Raw genomic sequence first — 13012 nt, 5'->3', positions numbered from 1 at the left:
GAAAATAATATGTTTTTTTGGCAACTTGCAACCAAACACGATTGTCAGAAAATCCCATAATCAGACACTGCATGTTTGCTGAGACATATAGGGAGAACTCAAAAGACCAATGGACAGGAGGGAGGCAGAGGACGGCAGCTCTATAAACATTGTTTCACCGTGACTCCAGCATACGGGTACCAGTGTTATTTCTTGTTGGGTGACGTCTCTGGATCACAGAAGGGACCAGGCACAGGCTGCTTCTGCAGAGCCGTCACAGGTCCTCTGTGGTTTAAGCAGGACAGAGAAGAACTGTGTTCTGAAGGGACTTGGATCCTGCAGCGCAGCGTCTACAGCCTCTTCCTTGGGGTCCTGTCTGAGAAGGCCACAGAAAGATCACGGGGGCTCTTCGGCTTGCTTCTTGTGGGAAGTTACTGCTGTTAGTCTGTCCCTCACTTCTGGTCTGGTTATAGCAGAGTAGAAAAGGCCAGCACAGCAACAGCTGATCTGAACCAGGACGGAGGTCTCACCTTTATTTGTAAACAGTTGGCTATATAATATATCTGTATATATTTATATATAATCTTTTCCTTAATGGAGACTTGACCCCAGCCTGGAGTGAGTTAGGCGTGGAACTGGAGTTTTGGTTTGTGGGAGCATGTTGTTTTCCCAAGTCTCAGTCCAAATGCTTGTACACTGGAAAATTCCAAATGAAAAGCCACAGAAAGGAAAGGACTTTGAACACATTATCTCTTTGCTCGCACAAAGTACAAGGCGTTTGTTTTTGGATAGTACTTCACATTCTGCTTCTTGTCCATGAGCCCTCCGAATATGATGAGCTCTCCGCGGCCCTGCACCACTGTGTGCAGGCTGGTTTCAGGAGGCCCGACCACAGAACTGCTAGTAAACACTTTCCATTTGACCCGGCCTTTCTCCTTGGTGTCTTTAATGTCCAGCACATACATCTGCATGGGCTTGCAGTTCATACTCTGGTACAAGGGTTTGCCCACATTGAGGGACTGTGGAGGGTGGTGGCCCAGGCGTCGAGCAATGGGGGGTAAGGAATGACCATCTCCCTGGGCTGGTCCTGGGCGGGGAATGGGTACTGTTTCTCCACTGCTCAGGTTCTGACTCCCAGGGGAGCTTGGAGAAGACCCAAGAGGAGGACTTAGTGCAGCCGAGGCTGAGGGGCCTTTGGATGACATCGCTTTGATGGCTTCCAAACTCCGACGCAGGGCACTGGGGGATACAGCCCCTGCAAGGGCACTGGCCACATGCGGTGGTGTATGAACACCATTGGTCTGTTCTGGAGGGTGTCTCATACTCCCTGCAACTGTCCTGCTGTCTGGACCATCCACATGACTGCTACTGGAAGCGGATTTCAGGTCCCAATTCAGATCAATGGAACTTAACCTCAGGTCCTTCTGATCTGGCAGAGACCCTCGTCGGGGGGCTAGAGAAAGTCCCATTTTTAGGTCATATCCTTCAGGGGCAGATGGAGTGCCTGGAGATACCACCTGTACAGGGCTGTCTAAGGAAGCACCCCCGACAGCGGCTGTTCCTGGAGACAAGGTTCCACCATTGAGGATGGGAGAGCCATCTCCTCTGGCTGGGGAGAGGCTCCCTTCCCGGGAACCTGAGGGAGTCTGCCTTTGAGCCCTGGGCCTCAGTGTTCCCCAGCGGCCATTAACACAAGGAGCTTCATCCATACTCCTCACCGGGGACTGGGAGCGGTATTCTCGGGTTTCCGGAACCAGGGCTGGAGGAGTGGCACTGATGGGTGATGGGCGGGAGTTCAAACTGGGGCTCAGTGGTGCTCTCCCGCTAGGAGCCTGGCTGAAGACCACCACACACTGCCCCACCTGGAAGACAGAGGACCTGTGCTCACAGCCTTGCCTACAGTCCTCACCATTCTAGCGACGGTCTCTAACATGGTCACTGGGGACGGGGGCCAGCTGCCCGTAGGCCTGGGCGGTGGAGACAAAGGGACAGTGGCTACGAAGGCGGACAGATGAGAATGGCTGCTGCTACAGTGTGAGGTCATCAGCCAGGGCTGCGGGAGAGGGCATCTGGGTAAGGGACTTGGGGACGTTCTGTAGACAAACAGATCCTTAAAGCTACAAGGAAAACTATGTACACCTATGTGCTCCGACCAAGCAGCTCATGGACATGGGGAATACTAAAAGAGGACATGACACCAAACTGGTTTCTACTTCTGTAAGTCTAACAAATTATTTTGGTTTTTCAGTTGAGGGCATTTCCCGCTGGCTGCTCACTCCCCACTTACCCGGCAGGCTGGATGGCACCACAGTTCTGGGGCACCGTGGTCTTCGTTTTCTACCTTGAGTGGCTGCCAGGACCAGGGACCTGGGTGCATGTGCAGCAGCCAGGCATCTTTGAACAGCTGCAAGAAGGACCAATGACAGAACTCAGGGTTGGCATGTGCTCCACCACACACACAACCGCTGTCCCACTGTTTTACATCGACTTATTTATTGTGTGGCAGAACCACTGTCTGAGAGCTGTGCTACCTGGTTCAAAGTGTGTGGCCTTGCAGGGCAGACATCCCAAACCCTCAGCTGTTGGTACTCGCCTTTGTCCGCATCTGCGACTCCTGCCTCCACCCACTCACACAAGACCGCTGACTGTTTGGTACATGGAACTGTGACCTACACATACATCAGCTGTAACTGGTGTGTGTGTGACATACATCAGCTGTAACTGGTGTGTGTGTGTGTGCGCACATAGGGAAGAAATAATATATCCATGACCTTTCTCAATCTGCATTCTCAAGTAAGTTCTGTGTGGACTTCGGTTGTCCACCTGTTTTCTACCCCACTGCCCCCTTTATTGGCAAACTTTGTAGTTTAAAGAAGAAACAGAGCTAGAAGGAACTGAGGAATGAGTAAGAGACCAATGCTTCTGGTCAAAAGTACCTCTCCCTCCACTCCCTCCCCGCAAAGAAGAACAGAGAAAAGGGCAGAAAATACAAAAGCTATCTATCTACTCAAAGTGTAAGGGCATTCTCTGAGTCAGCATGCCCAGGAGGACTCTATCTTACTAAACAAGCAGGACAAGCATGTTTCCAGTCGCTGAGGCAGGGTCACTGCAGTACTCACAGCATTGGGACCGCCACAACCGCCAAGGATTAGGATACTTGCATCATCTATAACAATCTGGGAAGATGAAGAAACGTAAAATAAACCTACAAAGACACAGGCATCTGACTCATGATTCAGTGACATACACAAATGGCATGCCCAGCTCCCATTGAGCGTTCCAGCTGCCCACTCTACCCAACCCACATCAACTCTAGCCCTTTGAACTGATGACCCTTGAACAGACATACTCTAACTTAAGAAAATATTAACACAAGAGCATTAATCACAGAAAAATGAAGAATTCTCTTAAGAAATAAAACCCCACTAAGGCTACTGTAAGTAATACAGCAAAAGAAGCTGAGAACAAACAGCATGAAAAAAAAAAGAAAAGAAAATTCTCTTTGGCTCACTGCACAGAGTACCTCATTTCATTCCCATAAAGATACTAACTACAGAACTTGCTCAATAGTTAAACTCTTTAGCACCTGAGACTGGCCACCTCGTGGATGAGGACTGGGGCCAGAGATGTTCGGCTTGGACCACGCCCACTGCTCCAGGTCTAGGACCCAGACTTCATTGCTCCTGTGAGATAAGAACACAGTCATAAGGAGGTTGGGAGCTCCAGGTAGCACAGTGGTGCCTAGGAGTTTCTGTGCCTGTGCCCAGAGGGGAAACTTACACCACTTTCATATACACAGCCTGTCTGGGCTGGAGGCTTCAGAGATGGTTTCCATAGAGTCCAGGGGCTTCAGAAGAAAAAAAAACTGTGGCTGAACCCTAGTTTTGTAGCCTTGACAAGATCTTTATTTTCTCTACCTTTGGTTTCCTTTCTTATGATACAGAAACTCTGCTGATCTTCAGAACTGACAGAACCAGGCATATGCCAGAGTTTCAGGCCAGCCAAGGTCATACTGCTTCTTTCCTTTGGCAGGAGGGGTTGGTGTTTTGAGACAGGCTCTCTCTGGCTGGCCTGGAATTTATGTAGACCAGGCTAATCTTGAACTTACTGCTGTCTACCTGTCTCTAACTCCACACCCAGCACTGCTGCCTTCTTGAGTTGAATATAACAGTTGGTTCCTGATAAAACTGAAGCTTTTAAGCCAGGCAGTGGTGGCACGCTCTTTTTTTTTGGGGGGGGGGGGCTGAGGACCGAACCCAGGGCCTTGTGCTTGCTAGGCAAGCACTCTACCACTGAGCTAAGTCCTCAGCCCCATGTGGCATACACTTTTAATCCCAGCACTCAGAAGGCAGAGACAGGTGGATTTCTGTGAGTTTCATGATAGCCAGGTCTATAGAGCAAGTTCCAGGGCAGCCAGGACTGTTACAGAGAGAAACCCTGTCTTGAAAAACAAAAACCCGAAGCTTTTATGAACCACTGTGAAATACTTTTTTTCTCACCATAAATATTTTACATTTAATTTACATTTTTGTTTTGCCTTCTTTTTTTTTTTTTTTTTAAAAGACAGGTTCTTATATAGCCCAGGTTGGCCTTAAATGTCGCCTAGGATAACCCTGAACTCCTCCATAACTTTTTTTTGTAGACTAGGCTGGCCTCTTTTTATAATTTATTATTTTTATGTTATATGCATTAACATTTTGCCTGCATGTATGCCTGTGTGAGAGTGTCAGAAGCTCTGGAACTGGAGTTACAGACAGGTGTGAGCTGCCATGTGGGTGCTGGAATTGAACCTGGGGCTTCTGGAAGAGCAGCCAGTGCTCTTAACCACTGAGCCATCTCTCCAGCCCCTCCATGACTATTTTAAAACACAAAGCCCATGAGTCTTGGGTCTGCTTTCTTGATGGCTCATCAACTCCCCATTTTATTCAGAACATCTAGAGAACGCCTGTGGTTCCGACTCACCCCAGTAATGCAGATGAACTGCTATTCTGGTCCGGGCCTCACAGGATGGGCAGTGACAAGGAAGGCAGTGGCTGAGAGCAGCCTCTCTGACAACCTCCTACCCACCTGGAGAGTGCATGATGTTTACCCAGCCTCCGAGGATAGCCCTCCCCTTCTCCTGGAGGGCCTGAGCTGGGCAACAGAGCATCCTGCTTCTTAGAAGGTGACCTTCTATAGGCACAGACAGTAGACAAGGGGAGGCTTCACAAGAACTTGACCCCACTGGATCAAACAGAAAGAAATTCCACTTACCCTTGACTTTGTGGAGCAGATTTTTCAACCTAGTGCCTGGGAATGAGATACCAAAGAACTAAATGCTGGAGGGAAGTAGCTAACTAGGTTGAGGATAACTATGTTCAGAGATATGCTGTGCCTAGTTCTCTTTTCTGGCCTGGTCTGCCTAGGAGTTTCTACCTTTACATTAGCATGAAGCAAATCAGAAATACTTACATTTGCCGGGATCCTAGAGAGCCACCAAAGACAATCATTTTGTCACCTATCACACAGGAGGAGTGGCCAGCCATGGGAGGAGGCCCATGGGTAGTGACAATGCAGTTCCACCTAGTGGAAAGCAGAGGGAAGAAGCCAAAGTCAGAACCACCTACGCCATCTTGAAAGCATAAGGCACAAAGGATTAGTGGCATCCACTAAGAGATGTCACCTTTTTAGCAGACATCTGACATCCTCACACAGACATACATGTAGGCAAAACACCAGTGCAAATAAAAAAGAAAGACAGACAGACATGTCTGTCAGGCATGGTGGTGCACACCTTTAATCCCAGCACTCAGGAGGTAGAGGCAGGAGGATCACTGTGACTTTTGAGGCCAGCCTGGTCTACAATAGTGAGTTCCAGGACAGCCAGGGCTATGTAGAGAGACACTGTCTCGAAAAACCAGAAACACAAAATAAGACAGACATGTCTGAGAAACAACCCACTTGGTCTGAGAATGTGGGAGTGCACAGGGGTCCCCTGTGCGTGTATACTGCTCCTGTGCTCCTGGAATGGACTGCTGAAACTGAGAACGCCTTCTCCAGCTGGCCTGTCCACTTTCCTCAGAGACGACCAGAGCTCCTCTAGTACTTCTCCTGGGGAGAGGGCACTGCAAAGCATCTCAATCCAGAAGCAAGCTCCTACTGTGCACTCTCCACCTGACAGAACTTTTGTTTCCATCAAGCTCTTCAGGGGATTCTGTTGTTTCAGGTTAATAATTTTTTCTTTTCTTTTCTTTTCTTTTCTTTCTTTCCTTCTTTCTCTCTGTCTCTCTCTCTCTCTCTGTCTCTCTCTCTCTTTCTTTCTTTTTTTTTGCCAGAGCTGAGGACCGAACCCAGGGCCTTGCGCTTGCTATCATTGAGCTAAATCCCCAACCCCTAATTTTTTTTTAAAAAAGATTTATTTATTTATTTATTATGTGTACAGAAGAGGGCACCAGATCTCATTACAGATGGTTGTGAGCCACCATGTGGGTGCTGGGAATTGAACTCAGGACCTCTAGAAGAGCAGTCAGTGCTCTTAACCTCTGAGCCATCTCTCCAGCCCCTCATGTTAATAATTTTTAAAATATTTATTTTTATATTAATGTGTATCTATGTGAGTATATGCTGTGTGTGTGTGTGTGTTGGGGGTGAGGGATGGGATGCCCAGAGTCCAGAAGAGGGTGTTGGATCCTCTGGAGCCGAGTACTGGGGAAATGAACTCTGGTCCTCTCTTCATCTCTCCAGCCCCTCCAAGGGATTTTTGACACACAAAAAAATAAATCCATTGATTTAAACTCCATTTTTGGACCAGCAAGATAGATTGATGGGCAAAGGCACTTGCCACCAAGCCTAATAACCTGAGCATGATCCCTAGAATTCACATGGCTAAAGGCGAAAAATGGCTCCTAGAGTTGTTCTCTGACCTCCATATACATGTTGTAGCAGGCATATGCGCGCGCGCGCACACACACACACACACACACACACACACACACACACACACACGCGTACACACACACACACGCGCGCGCGCACACACACCCCTAAAATGTAATACAATGAAACCCATTTCTTCCAGATATAGAATGTATTATCTTTGTGACTTACCAATTTTTAGATGGTGAGTATGTATGGATTTCATCAAAGAATCTCTCTGGTTGGTGTAAGGGATAGGGACTTGGCCTTGTCCAGCCACCAAATAGCACTAGCAAGTCCTTATACACGACTAGCGTGGCTCCAGCTTTGGGGGAAGGATAGGACCCTAGGAAAAGGAATCAGCACTATGGTTAGGATTTAGGAACGTACAATTCATTAGGCTATCATTAGGTCATCTTTCCTTGGAAGGACAAGGAGGGAACCAATGTCACAGAGCAGAAGGGTAGGGGAGAGAGGCTGTGTTTTCAGGTCTGAGAGATTCATTACTGATTTGTACATCTTCATAACCAACAGAGAAAGTTACTCAGCTTTCTTTGGAAAGTGGAATGGGCTGGGTATCCATCTCAAAAGGTTCCAGTATACCTTAGCTCAACTTTACAATGGTGCTGCAGTAGCCAACAGTCAGTGGAAATTCTCCTTTGAAATTTCATCTTTTATAGGCTAGTGAGAATGCTGGGTAATGCAGTGAACCTCAGCTCCCAGTCAGTGTCCTGGCCACAGGAATGGTGGGCACTGCACACCATTCTGTTGTTGGGCTGGGGTGTCTGGGAGGCCAGGTATATTACATATACTTCCCACTTATAATGGGTTTATTGGACTACAACCCTATCATAAATCACATGGAGTTTGAGACCAGCTTGGGCTCCATGGAACACCCACCCCCTCCGCCCACTCCCCCCTGGAGCTGAGGACCCAACCCAGGGCCTTGCACTTGTTAGGCAAGCGCTCTACCACTGAGCTAAATCCCCAATCCAAAACATTGTCTTTAAAAAACAAAAAAGTAAGAAATTTGGATGATAGGATGACAAATATCTCGTAGATGGGAACCTACTTTTCTAGAGTTTCTGTTTTGAAATGACCATTGCTATTTCCCCCAATTCCTCACTGGGTATCTCACTGTTAGTATGGTGAAAGTAATTTGTCCCAAAATCTGGGGGTCAGAAAATACTAGAATGAATATATATATATTGCCAGGCTAGAAATGGCTTAGCAGTTAAGAGTACTTGTTGTGGAATATTAGTTTAAGATGTGTTACTTTCATTTGTGCTGTAGAATATTTGTTAAGTGATATAAAGATGTGTGCAGTCTTTTATGTTGCATTTGTTTAACTCTGTAAAGCTGTGTTATTTTGCCTGTCTAAAACACCTGATTGGTGTAATAAAGAGCTGAATGGTCAATTGACAGGCAGGAGGAAGGACAGACAGGGCTGGCAGGCAGAGAGAATAAACAAGAGGAGAAATCTAGGGATGAGTGATCAAGGAGTGAGAAAAGGAGAGGAAGATGCCAGGGGTCAGCCACCCGGCCACACAGCCAGCTACGGAGTAAGAAGGAAAGATATAAAGAAAGGTCAAAAGCCCAGAGGCAAAACACAGTTAAAGAGAAATGAGATAATTTAAGTTAGAAAAGCTGGCCAGAAACAAGCCAAGCTAAGGCTGGGTATTCATAAGTAAGACTAAGTCCCCATGTGTTTATTTGGGAGCTGGGCTGTAGGCCCCAAAAGAGTAAAAAACAAAACCAAACCAACTACATTTTGGCATTCCAATGTGGGACCTGAATTTCCACATAGGGCCTGAGAAAGCTAAAACAAAACAAGACAAACAAAAACTGGAAACAGCTCTGCTGATGCCGGGCAGTGGTGGTGCATTCCTGTAATCCCAGCACTGGGGAGGCAGAGGCAGGTGGATCTCTGTGAGTTCAAGGCCAGCCTGGTCTACAGAGCGAGATCCAGGACAGGCACCAAAACTACACAGAGAAACCCTGTCTCAAAACAACAACAAACAAACAAACAAAAAGAATAAGCCACATAGAGATAGGAAAACACAGGGAGTCTGGATCCTGTATAATGTTATGTTGATACTGAATTTTTTGAAGGCTGATGAGCAAACGACAGCGTCTGCCAAACATAGGACTGTGAATTGGACTCCTAAATCGAACCAATCTAGATACTGGAGGGCTATCTTAACTTTAAAAAAGAAGTTAAAAAAAAATGTGTTACATTGGGAAGAGGTTTTGCTTTTGTTTCTGTAGAAAATGAGAGGCTGAGGATTCTTTCAGGGTTAATGTGGATCAGGTTTGATTGGGGGAGACCTCTTGAATCTTGACAGGTGATATATATCAACCAAGGTTACAAATGGTCTTCCCAGGACTTGGCTATTATCTCAGTTTTCTCAGGTACCCCTGAACAGACACCCACAGACAACAGGAAGCAGTCTAGAGAACACGACACCCACATTCCCAAGAGGTGAGGTAGGTGGTTTTTGGTTATTTGGTGGGTTATGGATGTTTGTTATCATTTAGGGAATATAGGAATATAGGATAAAAAGACAACTATTAATCTCTGATATTTTGCACTGGCATGGATTTTGGTATATTGGTAGAAAATTAAAGTTATTTTTGTTACACTGAATGTATATTCTACTCTTGTTTGGGGTATTGTGCTTATGCAGCTCATTTAAAAATGTAATGTACAATTAAGAAATGAGGTTAGTAGTTAATCTATAATAATCAAACTTGTAGTCACATTAGGTATGTTTTCAAGGTTAAACAGGTATATTTTAGACAGATAGATGATTTTCAAACACTTCAAAGACTATAAAATATGGCATTTAAGATGTTTAATAACCTAAGGTTTTTCAGAACAATGAGACACATCTGCTCCTCGCAGCACCAATTATTTCACAAAAGGTTGATGGGCATTGAAAAAGCTCCACATGGAGTTTGCTTTCAATGTGGCAAGGCTAGCCATTTGGGCAAGAAATTGCTCTTGCCTTGACTGCTGACAATATGCAATACAGACTGAACAAGCGGAACACAGGAAAAAGACTGTTGAACTTTGCAAAGACAAGACAGGACAGTCCTTCAAGATTCCTGCTTCACAGAAGAGTCTCCAGATATTCTGCAGGACACAGAGGGAACTGATTGACGAACTTTGCCAATACAAGGTGGGACAGTCCTTCAAGTTTCCTGCTTCACTGAAAAGTCTGCCAGATACTCTAGGCCTGTAGACTGAAGATGGATGCCCTATCATTGAAGAGGAACTTTGGGTGACTGTCCAGGCGGCCAGATATTTCTCTTGTTAGGTAATATTACATCCTTCTGAGGTCTTCGATGGAATTAAAGACTAAATAGTTAAGAGTTATAGTTTTCCTTAGTAAGGACAGGAGGTAAATTGGGTATAAACTTTGGAACCACTAAGATAAGATAAAGGACTATTTTCTCTGAATTTGCTAAATACAAATGGGCTAAATATTGTAAATGTAACTCTTACTTGGTAACTATTTTTGTTGTAGTTTTACTATGTTAAAAGTTAGAACCTTTAATTTTTATTTAGACAAAAAGGGGGAAATATTGTGGAATATTTGTTTAAGATGTACTACATTCATTTATGCTCTGGGATATTTGCTTAACAATGCAAAGATGCATTGCATTCTTTTATGTTGCATTTGTTCTGCTCTGTAAAGCCTCCAGACTAGCATGTGGATCTGATCTGAGACCTGGTGATATGGCTTCATGGTCAAGTGTAGAAACTGAAGCTTAACACCATGGGTCTTCCAATGGAACAAACAAGTGTGCAATTTTTTTATTTTTATTGATTTATTTAAATAATTAAAAAAAAATACTCACAGAACTCTGCCTGCCTCTGTCTCCTGAGTACTGGGATTAAAGGCAGCTCTACCACTGCCCAGTTAGTTTTATTTATTAAGATATATTTAAATATGTGTGTGTGTGTGTGTGTGTGTGTGTGAGAGAGAGAGAGAGAGTGAGAGAGAGAGAGAGAGAGAGAGAGAGAGAGAGAGAGAGAGAGAGTGTATATGTGTGTGCGCACATGAGTATAGGTGCCCCTGGCTACCAGAGGCATCAGCTTCCCTGGAGCTAGAATTGCAGGCCCCTGCTGGAAACTAAACTTGAATCCTCTGTAAGAGCAGTATGTGCTGTCAACTACTGATCTATCTCTCCAGCCCCTCAAAATACAGTCCTTTAATCTGCATAAAAATCTTTAGAGCATCTACACTGAGTCAGGGATTTTATTTCTGGGGTTAATAAGATCCCCTGAGCAAATGAAAGAATCAGTGCTAAACAGGTATTTTGTGGTGGTATTGTGTTCCCCAAAATATTGTGCACCCTAATAAACTTATCTGGGGTCAAAGAACAGAACAGCCACTAGATATAGAGGCCAGAAAATGGTGGCACACACACCTTTAATCCTAACATTCCAAAGGCAGAGATCCATCCAGATCTCTGTGAGTTCAAAGCCACACTGGAAGCAGCCAGGCATGGTGACACACGCCTTTAATCCCAGGAACTGATGGCAGAAAGCAGAAAGGTATAAAAGTCGTGAAAAACCAGGAACTAGAGCTGGTTAAGCTTTTAGGCTTTGAGCAGCACAGTTCAGCTGAGATCTATTCTGGATGAGGACTCAGAGGCTTCCAGTCTGAGGAAACAGGATCAGCTGAGGAACTGGCAAGGGGAGGAAGATGTAGCCTGTTCTGTCTCTCTGATTTTCCAGCGTTCACCCCAATACCAGGCCTCAGGTTTGTTTTTATTAATAAGATCATTTAAGATTCACGCTACAGTATTTTGTCTGGGGAGAGGAATTTCAATTGAGAAAATGCCTCCAACAGACTGCCTAGAAGAAAATCTGTAGAACATTTTCTTGATTAATGATTGATGTGGGTAGGTCAAACCCACAGGGGTTTCATGGCAGTAACAGCCAAATGTCACAAGACAATAAGACTTACAATCCCATCACTTTTTCAAAAATCGTTTATAGTCTCAACAAATAGGATTGTTATCTTAGTTTTAAGATTAAATAAGTTAAAAAAAAAAGTACTTTTTTTATTTGTTTGGTTTTTTGAGACAGGGTTCTCTGTGTAGTTTTGGCTATCCTGGAACTCGCTTTATAAACCAGGCTGGCCTCGAACTCATGGAGATCCACCTGGCTCTGCCTCCTAAGTGCTGGGATTAAAGGCGTGTTCCACCACCACCTGGCAAAAAACAGCACAGTTTTATTTACTTGTGTGTGTGTGTGTGTGTGTGTGTGTGTGTGTGTGTGTGTGTGTGTGGTGGTAGTTACACACTTGTCAAAGCACCTGTGTGGAGGTCAGAGGATACCTTGTAGTTCCTTCCTTCCATTTTGTGGATTTCAGGGATGAAATTCAAGTTGCCAGGCAGGGAGCAAGCAATACTGATTTTTCCTCTGACTTCTTTATTTATAGGGGTCTCCCCTTGGAGAGCACCACCCATTCTGATGGTCTTCTGCTCTCAGATAACCCTTTCTGGAAATGCTCTCATGGACCTGCCCAGAGGTGTGTGTCTCGGTTGGTTCCAGAGCCCATCATGATTAAACACTACAGACAGACCAAGTGTTCAGACTCCTCCTGCTGGGCACAGTGGCATCCCCAGCACTTGGGAGCTGGTGCTAGGATTGCTGATCAGTGAGCACACCCCTGATGCTGCTGCCTCCACCCTTCACTGACATCAGACCCCAGCTTCTTTGGCCTTCCAATCAGGACTGAAGGCCACTGGCTCTCTAGGAAACTTCTAGGCCTTCAGCATCAGCTTGGGACTGCTAAGGCATCTGGCTTTGTGGGCTGAGCATCGAGTGTTCTCAGCTTCTCCAGTGTGCAGATGGCCACGGTTAGACTACTCAGTCCCTAAGGTGTAAGCCATTTTAATGAATCCCTTTGATTTTTATTTTATTATCTACTATTATTTATTATTTATTATTTTTGGCTTTTCAAGTCAGGGTTTCTCTGTGTCCTGGAACTTGCTCTGTAGACTAGCCAGATCTGTCTGTCTCTTCCTCCTAAGTGCTGGGCTTAAAGAAATGTGCCACCATGCTTGGCTATGAATACCTTTTATAATCTACACAAACTCATATTCATTCACCACCCCTTCA

The 13012-nt window shown here is 45.3% G+C and overlaps 1 protein-coding gene across 1 annotated transcript in view; it reads right to left on the bottom strand.

Annotated features, from left to right (window-relative positions):
* Nucleotides 1-301: 301 nt before the first annotated feature.
* Nucleotides 302-13012, bottom strand: part of Fbxo42 (F-box protein 42) — a 67391-nt gene continuing 54680 nt past the window's right edge. The window contains exons 5-10 of the mRNA XM_036179628.1: nt 7066-7219; nt 5431-5541; nt 3566-3662; nt 3099-3155; nt 2267-2383; nt 302-1841 (exon numbers count right to left, since the gene is read on the bottom strand). Coding sequence (XP_036035521.1) covers nt 726-1841; nt 2267-2383; nt 3099-3155; nt 3566-3662; nt 5431-5541; nt 7066-7219 — 1652 coding nt within the window. The 3' untranslated portion in view covers nt 302-725. The remainder of the gene's footprint in view (nt 1842-2266; nt 2384-3098; nt 3156-3565; nt 3663-5430; nt 5542-7065; nt 7220-13012) is intronic.

The sequence above is a fragment of the Onychomys torridus genome, chromosome 2 (assembly GCF_903995425.1).
Source record: "Onychomys torridus chromosome 2, mOncTor1.1, whole genome shotgun sequence".
NCBI lineage: Eukaryota > Metazoa > Chordata > Mammalia > Rodentia > Cricetidae > Onychomys > Onychomys torridus.
The sequence above is the reverse complement of the archived record's forward strand: the minus strand, read 5'-3'. Positions and strand labels throughout refer to the sequence as shown.